The sequence below is a fragment of the Pipistrellus kuhlii genome, unplaced genomic scaffold (genome assembly GCF_014108245.1).
Source record: "Pipistrellus kuhlii isolate mPipKuh1 unplaced genomic scaffold, mPipKuh1.p scaffold_m20_p_2, whole genome shotgun sequence".
Taxonomy (NCBI): Eukaryota; Metazoa; Chordata; class Mammalia; order Chiroptera; family Vespertilionidae; genus Pipistrellus; species Pipistrellus kuhlii.
Window position 1 is genome coordinate 110,555,272 of NW_023425515.1, and position 22,786 is coordinate 110,578,057.

At 38.7% G+C, this 22,786-nt stretch overlaps 1 protein-coding gene across 5 annotated transcripts in view; it reads left to right on the plus strand.

Moving 5' to 3' along the window:
- FARS2 (phenylalanyl-tRNA synthetase 2, mitochondrial) overlaps positions 1–22,786 on the plus strand; it is a 477,859-nt gene that overhangs the window by 239,153 nt on the left and 215,920 nt on the right. For all 5 annotated transcript variants that reach the window (XM_045584236.1, XM_045584234.1, XM_036446280.2 and 2 more), the window contains exon 5: positions 20,747–20,907. In XM_045584236.1, coding sequence (XP_045440192.1) covers positions 20,747–20,907 — 161 coding nt within the window. The remainder of the gene's footprint in view (positions 1–20,746; positions 20,908–22,786) is intronic.

The following is a 22,786-nucleotide window of genomic DNA, read 5'->3' on the forward strand; positions in this document are numbered from 1 at the left end:
GCATGGAACAAAAATACCATTGTTTCCCCATTTGCAGTGTTTTTACTTTCTGCTACCCTCAGTGAACCGAAGTCCAAAAATATTAAATTTTTGTTAGACTGAAATTTTTGCCAGTTTGATGAGTGAAAAATGATGAAGCCATATTTTTCACATTATCCTTGGTGTTCCTAAGAATAGATAGCACATGGGGGATAAGTTCTCAGAGAAATCCAGCCCCAAAGGGAGTTAAATATTGATTTAAAATATATGATAAATTTATTAAAATTAAAAATGAGAAAATATCAACTTACATGTATGTTAGCAAATCACAATATTTTGAATGTCCTGTTTGATTTTGGTTGGTTACTGAATGATTGATTTGGCTACTACCCCTAAGGAAATCGGGGTAGGCTTTCTTTTGACAGATTTTATTTAACAAGAGTGTTAGTCTTGACTTCTTTCCTGATAAAATCACATCAAAGGTGAGCTCTGGTTCTTAGAAGCTTACTTAGAAATTCTTTCTTTCCCATTGTAATTATCTTTGGCTTTCCATTTTGTTTGCTTCTCTCTCTTTATTTAATAACAAACATCTGGTATTTGTGACTACCAATGTTTCTGCAGCAGAGGAAGAAAGAGAACTGGAGGGTCCCTAAGAATCAAGTCTGGGAGGGGCTCAGTCTGTCTGGTTAGATTCCATTAACAAGAGTACAGTCACATGACCCCCAGTCTCTCTGCACTGAGGGTAGGGACACTACTTGCCTTCCTTACCAGGAAGAAGAGAATGAAGCAGGTTTTGGTTTTCACATAGCATTTTCCTCCCACATAGATTATTCTTACTGGCCTAGATATGAACTGGCAAAGTTTGTTGATGAAAATGACAGTCTGTATCATTGTTCCAAGATAAACTCTACCAATTTGGCCTGTCTGATTAGCACATTATGTTATAGAAGTTTCATGTGCTTAGACCCGTGGAATTGTGTTTTTAGCTTCGCCAACTGATACCTTATTTTTATCCAACTCTATTCTAATGTCCTTTTAAGTTCCCCTCCATCTGTTTTATCTCCTTTATTCCATAGCCATGATTTTAAAAATGCATTGGAGATGCTTGGGTAGACTGAGCCATTTTCTTGACTAAACGGATGAATTTTATGTGAGATTCAACAATTAGGGGAAAAGGGGATAAGAATGGAGAAATTTATGACATTTAATCTATTTTTTGATTGCCTTTTGCTATTCCCCATCATTTCTACTTAGTTTAGCATTATATGCTGCTTTAACTTGGGTGAGGAATAAAATACTTAAATATTTCCAGTATTTATTTGTTATGCAGAGGCATTAAAGAGGAGGCAAGAGTGGGTGTGGGGTTGTGGGAAGCACAAAAGAAGAGGCCATTTGGGATGAGGGGAGGGAGAAGGAAGATTAAAGTAAAACATATTCATAACATTGCATTTGATGAGCTGGACTCGGTAGAGGTAAACTACTAAAATAGTTTTATTTTCCACAACACTGCCTTTACCAAGTTCAGTTTAATCATTCCTTCTTATCCAGAGTGAAATTCCGAGCAGCTCCATAGCTTTCCAGATCATTTTCAAGCACAGTCCAGTCTAACGGCAAAGCTCCTGTCTCACTGTTCAGAAAAGGGTAGTCTTGGAAGCTTGAAGTGCAATAGTGGAGCAATGAGGTTTAGATAGTGAGGAGGGAAGTGAAGCAAGGGTGAGCAAAGGATTTCTTTCACTGGTAGAGATGGAATCTGGCATTGATGACTTTTGGGTGACCAATATCTAGATGCTAACTTTTTCTCATGAGGTCCGTCCTTCCTTCCTTCCTTCCTTCCTTCCTTCCTTCCTTCCTTCCTTCCTTCCTTCCTTCCTTCCTTCCTTCCTTCCTCCCTTCCTCCCTCCCTCCCTCCCTCCCTCCCTCCCTCCCTCCCTCCCTCCCTCCCTCCCTCCCTCCTTTTTTTCCTAATATTTCTAGTGATTTCAGAGAGGAGAGAGAGATAGAAACAGCAATGATGAGAGACTCATTGATCGGTTGCCTCCTGTATGTCCCCACTGGGGATCAAGCCTACAACCCAGGCATGTATCCTTGACCAGAATCAAACCCAGGACCCTTCAGTCTTCGTGCCTATGTTCTATCCACTGAATCTTAACTGGCTAGGGCTTGTGGTTTTCTTAGAGTTTTCCAACTAGTGATGTTTGATTGAAGGCTCCAGGAATGGGTGATGTCATATATAATGGTTGGTTCTCACCCCAGGATTTCTGGATTCAGTGATATACTTTTTAAAAAGTGTTTTATTGATTTTTTTTTTTTTTTTTTTACAGAGAGGAAGGGAGAGGGATAGAGAGCTAGAAACATCATTGAGAGAGAAACATTGATCAGCTGCCTCCTGCACACCCCCTACTGGGGATGTGCCCACAACCAATTCTGCCCTTAACCAGAATCGAACCTGGGACCTTTCAGTCTGTAGGCTGACACTCTATCCACTGAGCAAAACCGATTTCGGCTTCAGTGATATACTTAAAGGTTCTTTCTGTTGAGGTCCACTCATCTACTGTGAAAACCTGTGGGTAGGTGCTTCTCAAGGTACTCACAGCCAGCTGTTTTCTGGTGAGCGCCATCCAGGCTGCAGAAAACTCACAGTTCTCCTTCTGTTATCATGTTTTTCTGCTCCATTTCTATAGCCTTTTCCATATAGTCTTCAGCCTTTAGAATTTTTAAATTTGGGTGAGGGGTATTCTCTAGCCCTCTCTTCCCCCAATCCAAGGAGACACATGCCAAGTGTTAGATGGTTTCCTAAATCCCCCCTACCCCCAAACTTCCTTGATGGGGAGTCACTCCTTGTCTTCTCCAGGAGGGAGGGAAAGGCAGCAAACCAGAAAGTTTATATCTCTAGGAACACAGTGATTCTTAGTTATTACTATATATGTAATGTGGAGAGGTTGATGAGAAAATTCATCTCACTTTCTCACAGCATATCCAGCATCTATCTTTCATTGCTTTTATTACTGACAATGGGAAATATTCCATTTAGCTTTCTATTTCACATTCACTTCTTTTGAAACAACAATGATACCTATGCAAACATGAGAGGTTTTGTTAGTATTTGTTCACAGTGAGGGTTCAGTGGCAAATCACAAGTTCAAATTGGAGCATGTTCATTGCTCTTATACCTCCCTGCACGATATAACGATCATAACAAGCTTTCATGGAGTCTTTCCTTGGTTCCAGGCCCTCTTCTGAGCCAGTTGCTTACTTAAGCTCCATGAGGTAGGTACTGTTAATTGTCCTCACTTTACAGATAAGGAACTTGAGTCCGAGAGGGGTTAAATAATGCACCCAAGGGCACGTGCTAAGGTAGTCTGATCCAGAGTCAGTGCTCTTACCCTGGCTATTCTTTAGCTTAATAGTGTGTGATTAAGCTAACTGCATAGGGAAAGGGTGCAGCGTGTTTTCCTCTGAGGAAGGAAACAAGCCAGTCAGCCAGCAGCAGCCATCTGCTGCCTTCCAGAGATCTCAGCGCGCTACCTCAGCGCAGGCGGTGTCCCTGGTGGGCGGAAGGGGAGCCTCTGAGCAGCGCCAATGCACAGGTCTTTGTAGAGCACACAAGGGCCAGGGTTTCCTCATCTTTTGGGAACACAGTCTCCTATGGAATTTGAAGGAAAGGAATACCCAGCCTCTACTTACTGGGAGATTTATCTTTGCCACTTCCACATTCTCCCCAGCCAGCGGAACCCCCCACAAAAGAACTCTGTACAGAGAAACTGCTATGACCCAGAAAGTGGGTTTGTTCCCTGCCTGTCCCCTCTTCTCTGTCAAGTTCTGAGAGCCTAGACACGTTCAGAAAAAGAAAGGAGGTGGGCCAGGAGCACATTCAGGTTTACATTGGGACAAAAGGCATGAACTATGCCGAAACCGGTTTGGCTCAGTGGGTAGAGCATCGGCCTGCGGACTGAAAGGTCCCAGGTTGGATTCTGGTTAAGGGCATGTACCTTGGTTGCGGTTGCATCCACAGTGGTTGGTGTGCAGAAGGTAGCTGATCGATATTTCTAGCTCTCTATTCCTCTCCCTTCCTCTCTGTAAAAAATCAATAAAATATTGTATTACATAAAAAAAAAAGGCATGAACTATCTTCATTCAGGGATACAATAATACTACTTATCAAATTTAAAAGTACTGATTAATGTGTCTTGGGATAGTAGTAAGAATTGGATGTAACCCAGGTAGGTTGAATGGAAAGGGAAGCCTGGATAAAGAATGAGAGGGGAAATTACCGAGTGGTGCACTGACATGCCCCTGCCAGGCGAGTCTGTAGCGTTCTGGGGAGAATCTCTGTCCATTGAACTATAGGCAACCTTGGAAGGAGGTTTACCATGGGGAGGTCAGGATTTGCCCGTCATGAATGTGTAGAGCTGCAGTTGCTTTTTAAAAAAATTTTAATTGAAAATTTTGTGTGTAATTGTAGATTCATATACAGTTGTAAGAACAGAGAAATCTTGTGTATACTTTATAGGTCCCCCAAAGGTGACATTTTGCCAGACTCTAGCTCAGTGTCACACCAGGTTACTGACATGGATTGATCTTTTGTAGATTCCCCAGTTTTACTTTTAATTCATTTTTCTATATATTTAGTTCTATACAATTTTATCATATCTATACAATGTTATCATGTGTTCATCACTGAACTATTCTGTAGTTCAGCACCACAACGATACTTCATGCTATTGTTTTAAAGCTGTATCCACCCCTCTGCTGTCCCTAACCCTCAGCAGTCATTAATCTATTTTCTAAGTCTAAAATTTTATTATTTTAAAATGTTATAGAAATAAAATAATTTAGTATATAACCTTTGGAATTTATGTTTTTCACTGGGCTTGATCCACTGTAGATTCTTCCAGATTGCTGCCTCTATCAGTATTGCCTGGGATAGCATTCCCACTGTGTGGATGTCCCACAGTTCCTTTAGCCATTCACTTGTTGAAGGACATCTGACAGACTTGCTTTTGACTTCTTAGGTTTAAGAAGGATTGGCCTTTTAGTGACTGTGTGGAATATATATATATATATATATATATATATATATATATACCACTGGGAACTTCTGGATTGGTATATGTATTATCTTGATAGATGAAAAATCGATCCAATGTATTTTTTATGTTATTATAGGCTTATTATTGTTTCAATTGAATTACTATTATGTCCTTAGTTTTTCCTACAATGGGCAGAAACTAGGTGCCATTTTATAATGTCACCAACTGTGCATACTTTTCCTTACAGAGGTAATGAACAGTGCCTTTTAGGACTGCAATCCATGCTTTTTCAGGTTTTGTTATGAGCAGTTGCACACAACTGAGAGGCTCAGGCCATGAAGAATTCTAGAGTAGACCCTGACAGCAAGCCTCCAATTAACCCGTGGTTACTTTGGCTTCGTGAGGGCCTCTATTAGCAAACACTCTGTTAGAAGGTTAAGCCCTGTAAAGAAAATTGTAGGCCTACCAGTGAGGGGGACAGAGAACCAGGAAGAAATTGTGGTTCAAAGAGCTTGCCAGGAAAGTTTTGGTTAGTTTTTCCTTAAGATATTTGGGAATAGATTGGGTCAAGCTATTTAACTTTTGCTTAGAAATTTTTTCTCTTGTATTGATAATTATAATAACTTGGCTTCAGCCAAGAGGTCGTGTAGGCCACTGAATTGTGTGTTTGGGCTAACAAAGGATAGCTTTTTGCTCAGTGTAGGTAGTTGCTAAAACAGAAAAGGCCCACAAGTATGTAACAGTAAATTTTAGACTGTTGGAGCAAACCACAGAAGTCTTTACAAGGTGTTCTTATTGATTTGTCTTCTTTTGGAGTAGGTCAAAAAAGGTTTCCATGGCAGTGAAACAAACCAATTAATATCAATCCAATAATACTCAGTGATCATATTATCCAGCTTTTTGAGTATTGACAAGTGGGAGTGATGGTCCAGATTGACAGATGCAGCGCAGAAGCTGGAAGCTGGAGACAGGAAGTTATCTGGAGTGTGCCCACTCGCTCTCAGTGGTGGTAAAGAGTTGCTGCTTCTCTGCTGCTTTTCCTTTGGGATGGGATGCAGTTTGGTTTTTTGTTTGCTTTAGATGTCATCTTTTAATTATGTTTTGGATAATAACGAAGAGAAGTGCAATTTGGATATGAAAGTAAATCCTAAAAGGCTCACTGTCTCCTTTATCTATTGCTTAAAACAACTCCCACTAGTAAAGACTATTTCATTAATTGTCATTACTTGGGAATTATGGAATTAGAACAGCTGATATTTCTTTTATCATTCATATATTTAAGTGACAGTGGCATTACTTACTCTAAATTAAGTTCCTTTCATGGTTAAAAAATGATTACAGTGTGACAAGAAATTCTAGTAGAGCACTATTAACGTTTATTTTGGAAAGCGATTTTTTAAATTGAGGTATGAAAGCACACTTCGTCAGGCTACAGGCGGCAAGTATTATTCCTTGGTTTCATAATGGAAAGAAAGAAAGGAAAGGAAGGAAGGAAGGAAGGAAGGAAGGAAGGAAGGAAGGAAGGAAGGAAGGAAGGAAGGAAGGAAGAAAGAAAGAAAGAAAGAAAGAAAGAAAGAAAGAAAGAAAGAAAGAAAGAAAGAAAGAAAGAAAAAGAAAGGAGGGAGGGAGGGAGGGAGGGAGGGAAGAAGGAAGGAAGGAAGGAAGGAAGGAAGGAAGGAAGGAAGGAAGGAAGGAAGGAAGGAAGGAAAGACATCTAACTTAATACCTCAGGAGTTTTTGCTTGGGTTAAGATGTTTGATGCCGAAACCGGTTTGGCTGAGTTGATAGAGCTTCGGCCTGCAGACTAAAAGGTCCCAGGTTTGATTCTAGTCAAGGGCATGTACCTTGGTTGTGGGCACATCCCCAGTAGGGGGTGTGCAAGAGGCAGCTGATCAATGATTCTCTCTCATTGATGTTTCTAACTCTCTATCCCTCTCTCTTCCTCTCTGTAAAAAATCAATAAAATATATTAAAAAAAAAAAAAAAAGATGTTTGAAAGGTGCATCAGTGGGTTTTGGGGTTCTCCACACGCAGAAAGGAAGAAAGCATTCCTTCAAGCTCCTTATTCAAGTACTGTAGACAGGGGCTGGCCCAAGTGACTTTCTCAAGTTGGAGCCTGCCCTGTAAGACTGTGTTTCATGGCAAATGGAATCAAGTAATAAAGGGCCAGTGGTATCTGTCAAAGAGCTGTGTTGACCCTGTCTCCTAAAGGCAGTACTATCTTTTTGACTCAGAGAACTTACTAATATTCTTTCCATTTTTGTTCCTTTTTCCCTAAAAGACTGCTCAATTCTAGTTATTGTTTTTCTTGTGGTCCTGTTTCGATAGTTCTTATTAATAAGGAAATTTAATGTTACATTTAAAGCAAATAAAAATGTATCACAACACTAACAACTCTTTACAGCATTTAACAGTTTCCTTAAATATCTACTATAGACATTACTATAGACATAACTCATCTTATGATAATGGATGTATGAAGAATCTACATTTAGTTGAAAATGATTCTTGAGTTATGAGCATCTTTTGTGCACTTGAAAAGAGCTTTCATTTAAAAAAAAAAAAAAGTCTCATCACACCGAGACCGGTTTGGCTCAATGGATAGAGCGTTGGCTTGGGGACTGAAGGGTCCCGGGTTCGATTCCAGTCAAGGGCATGTACCTTGGTTGCGGGCATATCCCCAGTAGGGGGTGTGCAAGAGGCAGCTGATCGATAATTCTCTCTCATTGATGTTTCTAACTCTCTATCTCTCTCCCTTCCTCTCTGTACAAAATCAATAAAATATATTTAAAATAAAATAAAATAAAATAAAGTCTCATCAGGAAATTTGGGGAATGCATTATTACCTGAAGCTTTGTATGCAATTTAAGCAATTTAAAAAAATGCAACAAATAATCAAAAAAAGCAATTTCTATCTCAAAAATGAAAGATGAGAAAAATGAAAGAAATAGCCAAATGAGAACTTATTCAATATTTTCAATGTACTGAATAACATGCATAATTTTCTTGAGTTCTGGTATATTAGATTGAAATGGGATTTAAAGGGATAAAATATAAAAAAACTATATTTCAGGAGCTAGTCAAAGAATAATGATATAAGAGGTGGGATATGACTTCTTGGCCGATTATATGCAAGTCAGTATATTTAGCTTTCAACTCTTAGTAAATGCTAAACAAGGCATGAGTATTCCCTTTATATTTTCTTCTTTTTTGTAAAATCCTTACCGGAGGTTATGTTTTTTTATTGATTTTTAGAGAGAGACGAAGAAGGAGAGAGGGTGGGAGGGAGAGAAGAAAGAGATATATAAAAAGAGAGATCAATTGGTTGCTTCTCTTGATTTATGAGCCTTGACTGGGGATCAAGCCCACAACCTGGGTTTGTATCCTGACTTGGGATCAAACTTTTTGGTGAATGGGAGGACACTACAACCAATCTGAGCAGTGCTTCCCTTTATATTTTTCAAAAGGTCTGAATTACCCTGTACTATTCCAATTTGGTTAACTTTATTTCATGTTTCTACCACCATGTTTGCTTTTACTTTCTCCCTTGTTGGAAGTTCTTTACCTTTTTAAACCCCACATGTCATGTAGACCATACTCGCCTGATTCTTCCAAAGCATCCTTGTTCAGTCTACCTTAAGGTGGACATTCCTTGAGAACATGAACTCTAGAGCTACATGTGGCTCATATTCTAGATCTGTCATTTATTAGTTGTTAGACTAACGCAATGCCGTTCCCAGCCCCATTTCCCTTGCATGTAGGAGCAGCCAAGAGACACAGTTCTGTGTAGTGAAATGTAAGGGGAAGTTTGGGAGCCTTTGGAATAGTTTTTGTTTCCCTATGAAAGCACAGGCATGCGAACTACTAGAACCATTCCTTCCTTCCTCTTGCCTGTAATGTGATGACAGTGGGTGGGTAGGCCATTTCCAGTTATAAAGTCACTATAATAAGGATGAAAACTAAACTAAGGATGATAGAGCAAAAAGAGAGAGAAAAAAAACAGGCTCCTTGATGCCATCCATGAGCTGTTATACTGAACATGGAAATGGCCAGCTTGAGAACCTTGTATGGAAATGAAACATCTATCAATAGGCAGTTCTTTAAAACAAAACAAACAAAAAAACCACATATATTTTTCTTGATTTCAGGGATAAAGGGGGTGGAAGAGAGAAAGAAATGGGGGGAGGGCAGAAGTAGCACTGGATAATAATATCAGTTTTCCATGATGGTGGTAAGTATAAAAATAGCCACCAATTCTAACATTACCATTCATTTTTTCTCTACATGTTAAATTTAACTTTACCAAGTGATTTGTTTGCTTTGTCCAATAAGGATAGTGGTAAATTTGTTGCATGCAGAAGCTTGAAAGCTTTGCATATTCAAACTTGTCTTCTTAGTGCAATTAGATTCTTACCACCACCATGTCCATAAGTCTGGGCTAGCTTGTTGATGAGAGAGAACCAAAGTGTCCAGCCAAAACAGGCAACCAACACCAGACCTCTAAATGCAGCTGACCATACATGCATGTGTAAATCCAGTTAAGGTCAGAGTCCCAATTTTATTGAGTTAAATGAATATTTGTCTTAAACCACAGAGTTTCGGAGAGGTGTATTGCAGCAAGAAATAACTGACATAAGGATTGTTTTTGGAACCCTTGGTGCATGTGTCTCCAGATGTGACGCCTAGAGGAGGGGAAAAGGAAACCATATCACTTTTGTGGTGCCACTTTTCCAGTTGTATTCTAGAACCTAAATCTAATCTTGAAGAAATATTATCAAATTGAGGAGCATTCTGTAAAGTAATAGGTCAGGATTGTGTAAAATGTTAATGTCTTACAAGACCAAGAAAGGCTAAGGAGCTGCTCCAGATTAACAGAGATGGAAGAGACATTATATCTTAATGCAAAATGTAATCCTAGACTGGACCCACTACTGAAGGGGAAATATGCTACCAGGGCATTATTGGAACAATCACAACATTTAAATATTAACTACCCATTAGATAAGATTATTACATTGATGTGAAGTATCATGAATTTGATAACTGTGTTATTAATACATAAGAGAATATCTGTATTCATATAGAGTATCCTCACTCTTCCGTAGATTGTATCTTTTTGTGTTCAGTAAATGTAAAGTGAGCATAGCATGTGAGCCTGTTAGAACTTATAAGAGTCAATGATACAATGAAAGAATATCAGCATCAGAAATTGTCAACCCATGATATCAAGGCTCCAACACTGGACATTGCTGTTTCTCCTTTAGGGTAGCTTTCTTGGCGAGTTTAGAGTTATTCTATTGATCGGTGACCCATAGTGGCCATCATATGCCTCTACCTTGTTGGCATCATTGTTGGCATCATTGATTTCTTGTGCACTTGGCCAAGACAAATGCTTATCAGTTCTCCTCCTTAAGAAAGTTTATTACTAGGCATAGTTGTGTTACTACCCTCCTGACTGAGGTGGTAATACTAACTCTGCATGTAGAGACATCTATTATTGCATGTAGACCTGATGACTGTACTCCCTCGTTGTTAGACCTATCAAAGAAATAACTGAAATGGCTATCTTGTTAGAGTCATTTTCTTGCTCTGATAAGAGTTGAAGTCATACTTCTCTATTGGAAATGCTTGTTGGTATGTTAGTCTTTCTATACTTTGGGGATGAATCTCTCTAGCATTCTTTGATTTAGTTTTTCTGAAATTCCCCGTATGATTCTTGATCCACTTTGCCTGGTTATTTTAGGGTGTTCACAACCTTATTAAGATCCTAATTTCTGGCTCTGGTGCCATCAGTACTTAGACCCCAGGTGTACACATCTTCCACACCTAGATTAAAGTTCAAGAAGCGGAAGGATGCATCCAGCTGGTGTTGCTCAGTGACTGAGCACTAACCTTTGAACCAGGAGGTCACAGTTCGATTCCCAGTCATGGCATGTGCCTGGGTTGCAGGCTCAATCCCCAGTGTGGGGCCTGCAGGAGGCAGCCTATTGATAATTCTCTCATCAGTGATGTTTCTATCTCTCTCTACCTCTCCCTGCCTCTGAAAAAAAAAATTAAAAAAATTAAAAGAAGCAGAAGGGTGCCAATTCCTAGGGCATAGATCCCGAAGGGAAACTGGAGACATCTATGAGGAAGAGTCCTGGTGGACAAGACCATTTAGGAATTGCTTCAAGTACTATTGATTAATGTATGCACCAGAGACTCTTGTCTTTTTACTAAAGTGTAGAAAACTGAATTTTGGAATCCAGGGAAAAGGAGGGGATGGTCCAGAATGAGATTTTTTTAAGAAGGGTGTAAAGCGTTTTTGTTTGAGCTGATTAGAATGCAGTCTACCTCGTTTGCATTAAGGACACTGTTTTCATGATTTGTAGAATCTGGTTCACCGTCTATTCCATATCATGGAAAGGTTCCTTTAGAAGGGATGCCTTTAGATTGTGTGAAGGACTTATTGACAGAAGTGTGTGGAACCAGGGATATATAAAAACAAGAGAAATTCTTCAGGCAGAAGATCGATCTTCGGGCACAGCTTGAAAAGTCAATTATCCAGTGGCAAGTCTCTGAGGAAACAGTTCAAGAATTGTAGCGGGAAAGCAAGGGATCAACGACTAAGTCAAGGGTAGAAAGAGAAGAAATCAGAATTTATGCAGCTGTGCTGGTCTTTCTCGGCCTGAGTCTGGGCGTGCCCTGTTGCAGTGGGATACTGTGGGGCTTTTGTTCTTATGTGGCTGTCATTGTAAGTAATGGTCAAGGGAAGTGGAAGCTTTTGTTCAACACCATTGCTGAATATAAGCCCTATCGCCCAGCCAGTGTGGCTCAGTGGTTGGGTGTTGATATATGAACCAGGCGGTCACAGTTCAATTCCCAGTCAGGGCACATTGCCTAGTAAAAATATCTCATTGCTACCACCCCTAATATTCTGTTTAATTGAGATGTTTCTTTAGAGTCAATTTTTTCCTCTGTAGGCTTGAGTTTACTGGACTCTGTAGTATTGGAATGGGGGGGAAATACTGCCTAAAACCCTGTCAGCTTGTGAGCACCTAGCAACAAATTACAGCTGAGGAGTGCCAAAGACCTGAAAATTAGACCTGCCCGCTGACACTATCTTTAAGTGTCTAGTTATTTATGGATCACTTTCTTCCATAAAGAATTTGAAGTGCCATATAAAAGTATGTGCCAGAGGATAAAATAAATTGTTGAGATAATCACCCAAAGAGGAAATAAGGATGAAATAAAACTGGGACAAGAGTCACACAGAGAAATGTACTCTGAACACTTGTATAGTTGTAGAGGTGACCTGCATGATTGGCTGTAAGCTTCTAAGGGCTTGAAGTGAAGAGAGCATTATGATCAATTATGTAACAGGATACCCTTAAAATGAAAAGCAATCCAGTTGTTTAAGAGAAATAAGCCTTTTGTGTTCCCAGTTTCTTAGGCATATTCTTAGATCTGATTTCAGTTTATTTCCTAAGCCTCATAGGGAAGCCTGTGCCAACTGTGATTAGCACCCTTGACAAGGAGCCGGGGCACAATGCAGTGGTGCAGTTCGGAAGAAGCAACTCTTAATAAGACCAAGCCAAAGTATTCAAAGGCAGAATTTGATGCCATACCCTTTATTGCAACCTTCCATAGTAAGTGATTGTCACAGCAGGTTTTCTGATAAGAACGATTGTGATAATCAAAGGTTGTAAACAATGGTAGAAAGCTGGAGGCCAGCTGCTCCTGGTTCCTAGTGAAAGGCAAGTTGTTGAACTTTGCACAAGGTGGTTAGGATTTCATGTACTTGCTGGAATGGCCCCCCTCACTGGCTTAGCATTGTATCCTCTCAGGTTGAGTGGGTTTCCTATTTTCAGAAGAGGTCTGGGCCTGTCTCTCCTGACATTTAGAGGCACTGAGGCCCCCATGCATACAGCGGATTTTTATATAGTGTGATCTTCCTAAACTCACGTATTAGTTATCTTTGAAATATATTATTTAGGAATTTCTATCTAGACAGCCATACTACCTTCACATATAGTTTTACCTTTTCCTTTCCAATCTGTTAACCTGTTTTTGTTTTGGCTTTTTTTCAAAGGCTTGGAATTCAGGTTAATAGAAATAGAAATAGGAATAGAAATAAATAGTCAGAGTAGACATCCTTGTCTTCAACCTGACCCTGAGGGCAAAGCAAGTCTGTCAGCATTGAGTATAATATTAGCTGTTGGTTTTTTATTGTATCTTTTATTAGATTGGAGAAGTTCCCTATGTTGCTCATTTGCTAAGTTTTTATCACGAATGGATGTTGAATTTTGTCATTTGCTTTTTCTGTATCTATTGAGATGATCATGTGTTTTCTTTTTTAACCTGCTTATGTAATCAGTTATTGATTGGGTTTTCAAATGTGACCTAACCTTGCATTCTTGGGATAAATCCAGTTATGATGTAGTGTCCTGTCATGTATTACTGGATTCAATATGTTGATATTTTGTTAAAGTTTTTTTGTAGGGCTTTTTTTTTTGGCTTGTATGATCATGACATATATTGGTTTGAAGAGTTCTCGTAATATCTTTATCTGGTTTTGATATAAGGGTAATGCTAGCCACACACACACACACACACACACACACACACACACATATATGTGTGTGTGTGTGTGTGTGTATATATATATATATATATATATATATATATATATATATATAATTTTTTTTTTCTAAAAGAGTTTTGTAGAATTAGTACTATTTCTTTTTTAACATTGTAATAGAATTCACCAGTAAAGAAAGCCATCTGGGATTCGAGTTTTCTTTGTAAGAAGGTTTTTTTAACTGCATATTAAATATATTTGATTGATATAGGATATCTATTTTTTTGTAATAAGCTTTGATAGTTTGCTTCAAATTTGTTTATTTCATATAGGTTGTTGATATAGTTGGCATAAGGTTTATTCATAATATTCTCTTTTTACCCTTCTAATGTTTCTAGAATCTCTGTCTTTATTCCTGACTTGGATAATTTGTCTTTTCTGTCTCTTTGTCTGTTTTTGTTGTTTTTCTTACTAGTCTGGCTAGAAGTTTATCCACTTAATTGATCTTTTCAAAAAACCTGTTGTAGTTTTTATCCATTTTCTCTATTGTGTTTTTTCTCCTGCTTTTTGTTTTATCAATGCTATTTTCCCCCTTTGTTTTTCTTAGTTCTTATATTTTTCTAGTTTCATAAAATAGTATCTTTGAGACCTTTTAAAAAAAATAAGCATCTAGTACTATAGGTTTCTTTTGAATCACAACTTTAGATACATTACAAACATATATGTGTTTTTTATTCATTTCAATGTATTTTATGATTTTCTTGTGATTTCATCTTTGATTTATGGGTTATTTAAAAGTATGCTGTTTAATTTTTCACTTTATTTAGGGGATTTTCTAGATTTTTTATACTGTTGATTTCTGATTTATTTTCACTTTGGACATAGGATAGTTCTTGTAAATTTTAATCCTGTAAAATATTTTGAGATTTGTTTTGTGTCCCAAGAATATGGTCTATGTTTGAAAAAGGCTCATCTGCATGTGAGAAGAATTATGTTGTGGAGCAGTGCCATGTGCATATTTATAAGTGACAAGATTATCAGTGATTTGTTGGAATTTTTTAAGTTCTTCACTAAAGATCCATGCTTTTCAATCTATCTGCAACTTATAGCTGAATACTGTTTCCATTTATCTTAGTTGTGTAGTTTTTTCTCATAATCTCAGAAGTCACACTTTCTCCCACTGAGATTCAAGAGGAAGGGCATTAAGGAATTTGAGGGTGTTTCCCCCTCCCCCCAACTCCCACAGATGATAATGCTGATTTTCCAGGCTTAGAAATGTATTAGCACTTACAGAAAGAAAGAAACTAATTCAGGCTGTAAGGAAGTCAGGCAGATCAATTTTTAGTAATCATATGATTTTTCTGAAAGTTTGATACCAGTGTGACAAAAGAGGAGTAATTTGTACTTCTTATAACCTCTTAAAAATAAACAAAAACATATCATATTTTATCTAGCCATCAACATTTCTATTATCTGAAGTATACTTCTTATCACTCTTCATTTAAAAAGGCATATAGTGTAAAGTCTCCCTATTGTCCTTCATTGCCTAGTTCTCTCACACCTAACTCCAAATTTAAAACCCAGATAGCTGCTGCTTTAATTTTTTTTTATTTTGTGTTGTCTTTTTTTTTTTTTTTTTTTTTTTTTTTTATATATATTGATTTTTTACAGAGAGGAAGGGAGAGAGATAGAGAGCTAGAAATGTCGATGAAAGAGAAACATCAACCGGCTGCCTCTTGCACATCCCCGACCAGGGATATGCCCACAACCAACGTACATGCCCTTGACCGGTATCGAACCCGGGCCTTTCAGTCCGCAGACCGACGCTCTTCCGCTGAGCCAAACCGGTTTCGGCTGTGTTGTCTTTTAATCTTTACCCAAGGATATCTTTCAATTGATTTTATATATATATATATATATATATATATATATATATATATATATATATATATATATATATATATATCTCCATGTGAGAGAAAAATATTGATTGGTTGTCTCCTGTACAAGGATTGAACCCACAATCTTTTGATGTAAAGATGAGAGATGCTCCAGCCAACTGAGCCATCCATCAAGGCTGCTGCTTTTAGTTTTTGAAACTTGTAACTACCTATTATAATAATAACTAGAGGCCCAGTGCACGAAATTCATGCACGGAGGTGTGTGTCCCTCAGCCCAGCCTGCACCCTCTCTCAAGGATGTCTGACTGCCTGTTCAGGCCTGATCCCAATAGGATTGGGCCTAAATAAGCAGTCAGGCATCCCTCTCACAATCCAGGACTGCTGGATCCCAACTGCTTGCCTGCCTGCCTTCCTGATTGTCCCTAATTGCTTCTTCTTGCCACCCTGATCACCCCCCTAACCAATCCCTGCCAGCCTGATTGATACCTAACTTCTCCCTGCCAGCCTGTTTGCCCCTAACTGCCCTTCCCTGCAGGCCTGGTCCCCCCCAACTTTCCTTTCCCGCAGGCCTGATTGCCCACAACTTCCCTCCCCTGCCAGCCTGGTCACCCCTAACTGCCCTCCCTTCCCAGCCTGGTCGCCCTTTTCCTTCCCTGCTGGCCTGGACACCCCCAACTGCCCTCCCCTGCTGGACATCTTGAGTCTACATGGGGGAGGGGGGTGACCATCTTGTGTGTGCTAGAATGATGGTCAATTTGCATATTACCTCTTTATTATATAGGACTAGAGGACCGGTGCACGAAATTTGTGCATGGGGTGGAGGGGGTTGTCCCTCAGCCCAGCCTGTACCCTCTCCAATTTGGGACCCCTCGAGGGATACCCAACTGCCCGTTTAGGCCCGATCCCACTGTGCAGTTGGATATCCCTCTCACAATCTAGGTTTGCTGGCTTCCAACTGCTTGCCTGCCTGCCTTCCTGATTGCTCCTAACTGCTTCTGCCTGCCAGCATGATCACCCCTAACCACTCCCATGCCAGCCTGATTGATATCTAACTGCTCCCCTGCCAGTCCATTTGCCCCCAACTTCCCTCCTCTGCGGGCTTGGTCCCCACAAACTGCCCTCCCCTGCAGTGTTGATCACCTTCAACTGTCTTCCCTTGCCGGCCTGGTTCCTCCCAACTGTCCTCCCCTGCTGGCCATCTTGTGGTGGCCATCTTGTGTCCACATGGGGGCAGGATCTTTGACCACATGGGGGCAGCCATATTGTGTGTTTGAGTGTAGGTCAATCTGCATATTACTCTTTTATTAGATGTGATAGAGGTCTGGTGCATGGGTGGGGGCCAGCTGGAAGGGTGTCCTGGATCAGGGTGGGGGTTCCCTTGGGGTGTGGGGCAGCCTGAGCAAGGGACCTGTGGTGGTTTGCAGGTTGGCCACGCTCCCCAGAGACCCACTCTGAGGCCCTGGTATCTGGAATTTATTTACCTTCTACAATTGAAACTTTGTAGCCTAGAGTGGAGCCAAGCCTGCTGCTCGCTCTATGGCAGCAGCCGTTTCTGTTTGGATTTTTTTTACCTTCTATAATTGAATTTTTTTAGCCTTGAGTGGAGGCTTAGGCTGACAAGGGCAGGCAGAAAGCTTGGCTTCCTCTGTTGCCTGGGATAGGCCTTCCTCCTGCTCTCTGGCTCTAGCCATCTTGGTTGGGTTTATTTGCATACTCACTCTGATTGGCTGGTGGGCATGGTTGGTGGGCATGGCTTGTGGAGTAGAGTGATGGTTAATTTGCATATTACTCTTTTATTAGGTAGGATTCCACTAAATAGACATAGCATAAATTTGTTTAATTTCCTGTTGGCGGACATTTGAGTTGCTTACAGTCTTTTGCTATTATAAACAATAATCCAATAAATAGCCTTATACATTCATAATTTCTTGTAAATAGGGTACATTAAAATAACAAGCTGGTGCGTGTATCTTTAATTTTGGTGCCTACTGAGGTAGAAACCACAAATGAACCCGCCAGCGGTGTATGAGAGTACTTGTTTTTACTTGGCTTTGCTCTCAGATATTTTTATTTTTGCCAGTCTGCTAAGTAAAATATGATAACTTGGTGCATTTTTGTCTTGTAGTTTTCTTAAGCTTTTGATTTGCTTAAGGATTTTTCTTTCATTTTCTGTGATTGTCTTAATATTATTTGCACATTTTATTTTTTATTGAATTTATTGGGGTGACATTGGTTAATAAAATTGTATAGGTTTCAGGTGTACAATTATATAATACACCATCTGCATATTGTATTATGTGTTCACTGCTCAAGTCAAGTTTCCTTTCATCACCATTTGTCCCCCCTATACTTTCTTCTACCTTGCACCTTTCCTTCTTTACCCATTTTAAAAATAAGATTGTTGCTCTTTTTCTTACCTATTTCCTAAAAGAATAGCAAAGGCTCTTTGTTATTTTTGTTCTTGTTTTAGGAAAACTTTCAGGGATTGAAAAGCAAGTTAGAATAATTGATGGATTGAGCAAAAAAGCTAAGATACTAAAAAATGGCTAAATATTAAATAAAATAAAATATCCTAAATATACTACTCATTAAGTTACAGATATTGGGCTCCAAATGATTGGTTTTACCTAAAAATTGTGTAAGATCTAAAAGATTTTATAATTGAGGAAAAAGCCATATTCACAAAGCTATGTTAACATTGCCACCAATCTTTATTATTTTTTATTTGAAAAGACTAACAATTATAAAAAGAAATGCTTTAAAGTTGTTTTAAAATTATTATAACCCTTGAACATCACATTTTGTTTTTTATTTTTTTACATTGCCATTCTCAGTTGTACCAATATTAAATATTAGTATCAAAGTGCATATTAATTTTTTCATAATTTTGACTAATTTCTTATTTAATAAATTTAATAAACATTTATTCATAGAACTGATTTTTTAAATGGCTACTTTAAAAGTACTATGATTTTTAAGGCATTCCCTAGTTTGGGGCACCTAGGTTATTTTTATATAGTTGCCCTTACAAGTAACACTGCTCTGAGCATCTTCCTTCATTTGTCTTTTTCCTTCTTTGAATTATTTCCTTAGGATAAATTCCTGAGTAAAATCATAAGAATAAAGAGTATGAGCATTTTCAAAGATCTTTATATGTATTACTATGTTATTTTCCAGATGTCAAGGGTACTAGAACCACACAATGAATGACGTGTGGGATCCAGGACTGGCCAATGTCATTTAAAGAAAATATTCTTTTAATAGATAAAAACCAATATATAACGGTTATGTTAATTTTCATGTCTTTATGTAGTCACCAGCTTTTTTTTTTTTTTTTTTTTTTTTTTTAAGGTTTTCTTGTATCAGTATAAATTACTCTGACTTGTTTTGCCTCGCTCTTCAACTGCTTTCCTAGGCAGCAGAAGTTGGCCAGGAGTTGTGCACACATTCCTGTGTGACCCCGTTGTTCTTGTGGTTAAATATGGGATGGGGGTGTGGGTTGAGGAAACATAAGGGAAGCTAGGAGGAAATGCGGTGGGGGGTAAGAGACATACATACTACTATTTGTAATACTTTAAACAATAAAATAAAAATTTTAAAAAATCCCCCCCCCCCCTCTTCTCCTCATTTCAATGTTCATTCCTACTTAGCACACAGGGGCACTCTGCAAATTAGCCAACCACTTGCTCTTCTTTCGCACACCTTCCCTCCTACTACTGAGCCAGTCTCTGTATCTTTCTCTTGCGAGCTCATTTAATGCTTTTATTCATTTATTTTTTAGACAGGTCATTCAATGATGCTCACATTTCTCTATGACTTCTGTTTTTATACACTGTCCTTGTTGTTTTATTTGTAAATGATTAGTTTATAAGGTGGTGGCACCTGGCCAGAAGCTGATCCTCTCCACAAGGTTCTACCTGTCACAACCTTGCACTCTCTTTATATCCAGAGTCAATTCCTAACCCTTCCTCCGCTACACCTTTACCTTCACTAGCCATGATGTTCCTTCAGACTGGAATGTCTTTTCTCTTTCTCCACATTTTGATCTGTATTAGTTTTCTTTTCCTGGGTAAAATTAAAAAAAAAAAAAATCAGTCTTATACTTAGTGGTTTAAAACAGCACACATTTGTTATGCCACAATTTCCTTGCATCAGGAGTTCAGGTACAAATCGATTGGGTCCCATGCTCAGTGAGTGTCACAACAGGCTGAAATAAAGGTGTCAGCAGGGCTGTGTTTTCGTCTGGAGCTCAGGGTCCTCTTCTGAGTTCATTCAGGCTGTTGGGAGAATTAGTTCCCTGTGACTATGGGAGTAGGGTTCCCATCTCCTTGCTCAGTTCCTTGGAGCCTCCTTCAGGTCCTGCCATGTGGTCTTCTCACTTCAGGGCAGCTCCTCGTCAGCAGGAGAATCTCCCTAGTTTGCTAAGGTGGGCTCTCATATAAAGTAATCTCAACATAGGAGTGAAATCCATTTCATTCACCGTCTCTCCCACACTCCAGGGAGAGGTTTACACAGGGCGGGGTTCTTGAGGCCATCTCCACCTACCTAGGATCCTGCTCATCCTTTGCTGTGCAGTTGAAATTATGTTCCTTTCGTGGGCCCTTGTCATAGCCTCTCCAGCAGTACAAATTGCTCTCTCACCTTCCTACAGCATTGCCTGTCTCAATCTCCTATCTTACTCTGTCTCAGTGTTCATGGCCTTGCCATATCTGAACAGCACACTTCACCTTTGGAGGAAGTAGTACTAGATGTGTGTTTCCCCTGGGCTTGCTGGCTCTCGGAGTATTGTTGAGGTGGCTCCTCTGTGAGTAAGAGTTGTATTTTACTGTTATCAGTTCTTGAAGATCTGACACACATTTTCTGAATGTTAACGAACCACGATGGCATGTTTTGAACACATTTGCCTGTCTAGTAAGCCACTTAGGGGCTTTGTAACCTGAGCATAGTTATGTTTGAATCAGGGCAAACAAGGATTACAGAAAAATAATGTGTCAGAGACAGGGAGCAGGACTTAAAAGAGCTTAGAATCTACTCAGAAATGAATCAATATTAGAGACAGTATGAGTCCAAACTGACTCAATGGGAGCAGTAAGGAGTGTGGGAGCAGGAGCAATCTAAGGTTGGGCATTGTCTTGGACTTCCCACAGCCCCACCCCAGTGCCTTGACACTCATAGGCTCTCAACAGTGTTACTGGTTAGTTACCAGGAAGTAGTATGTGCCTGTGAATGCTTTATGATTTTAAAATCAATTGTTTTATTTTGTTTCCTAATCATAGCTGGCGCTCAAGATAAAATTGGCTGGGCCTTTGGCCTAGGATTAGAAAGACTGGCCATGATCCTCTATGACATCCCTGACATCCGCCTCTTCTGGAGTGAGGATGAGCGCTTCCTGAAGCAGTTCCACGTATCTGATATCAACCAGAAGGTGAAATTTCAGGTAAAATGACTTGCAAGAATCAAGTATATAAAAAAAAAAATTAAAAAAAATGAAAAAATGGAGGGGGTCATGCATTTGAAAATTGAATCATTAAATTTAAAAATAATGTGAATTTGAAAATAGGTTTGTATAGGAGTCCAAAAATACCCCACAGGAGTTCATAAACCTTTAGAAATTGTATGTGGAAAAAGACTTACCAAGCTTTTTAGTCTAAGCAGAGAACTAGTTTTGGGCTTTCTTGATTATTTTATTATAGATCTTTATATCTTATGATACTTTTAAAGTTTAGTTTTTCTGGGATATAAAAATAAACAAAAATCTATATAGACACATTAGTTTTCTTATGAATAGTGTTTGTAATGCACACCTTCTTCATCACTTTACTGTCAATCTATGTCTTTATATTAAAAGAGTATCTTTTATAAGAACCATAGAGTTTGGTCTTTTTTAAAATTCAGATTTAATTTGAGTGTTGAATACATCTTACATTTAATATAATTACATGGTATATTCTTGGACTTAATTCTGTTATCCTTTTATTTTTCCCCCTATTTCCCTCTTCTATTCTTTATTTCTGTATTTGGAAATATGGTTTTTATGGGGGAATTTTGTTTATTTTTATATCCCATTTTAGTACCCTTATTGCTATTTAGTTTCACCAATTTTGTATTATTTTTAAGTGGTTATTCTAGATTATAATATGCCTAATTAATTCATCTCACTTTACCTTTGAGTAACTATTATACAATGTCATGAAACCGTTAACAACTTTACAATAGTGTAATTCCTTTTTACGCCTCCTTTTTTTTTGTATTATTGTCATATTTTACTTCTCCATATACAATATTATAATCTCACAATATATTGCTCTATTTTCTTCATATAGTCAGTTATCTTTTAACGAAATTTAAAACTATATTGTTTATATTTCCCTCGTTATTTACCTCACACTGATTATTCCTTCTGCTGATCTTGATTTTTCTTTGTGATTATTTCCCTTAAGTCTGAAGAACTTCTTTTAATATTTCTTGCAGTGCAATATGAATTTTTTCAGCTTTAGTTTGTCTGGGAACACCCTTTTTTCACATTTATTCTATTAATTATTATTATTATTTTATATGCTTTTATTGATTTCAGAGAGAAAGGGAGAGAGAGAGATAGATAGAAACATAAATGAGAAGAGAGAGTCATCGACCAACTGCCTCCTGCACATCCCATGCTGGGGACAGAGCCTGCAGTCTGGCCATGTGCCCTGGGCATGTGCCCTGACCAGTAATCACACCAGTGACCTATTGGTGCATGGGTTAATGCTCAACCACTGAGCCATACCCGCTGGGCTCACCTTTATTTTTTAGAAATATTTTCCTTGGATATAGGTTGTCACTTTTTTGTTGTTGTTGTTGGTTTTTTTTTGTTTTTTTTTTCTTTTTCTTTTCTTTTTCTTTCAGCTCTTTAGAGATGTCATATTACTGCCAGGATCCTTTTAGTTTGGTTTTCAGCAGTTTGACTTATGTGTAATTTTCTGTCTGTTATCCTCCTTTATGCTTTTTCACTGGTCTTACTTTTGAAATTGTGTTTAAAATAATACAGAAGCCTTACACTTTCTCCTGCAGGGCGACTAAAGGGATTAGGCCAGATTTCTTATCTCTAAGCAGGAACTGGATTTCCCATCTGATTTTCTGGCCCTGTAGAAGTTTGGGACCTAGGCATGTGAAATAATAAGATCTTTCTCTGCTTCCCACCCAGTTGCTAGCTTCTTCCACACCAGTCAGTGCTTGCTGAGCAAAAATATTATGAAGGTGAATTGGCTGGCAGTGAGGGCTGTCTCCCTATTTTTCCAATCTGCCACAACAGCCAAGGACTGGCTGATAAAAGTTTG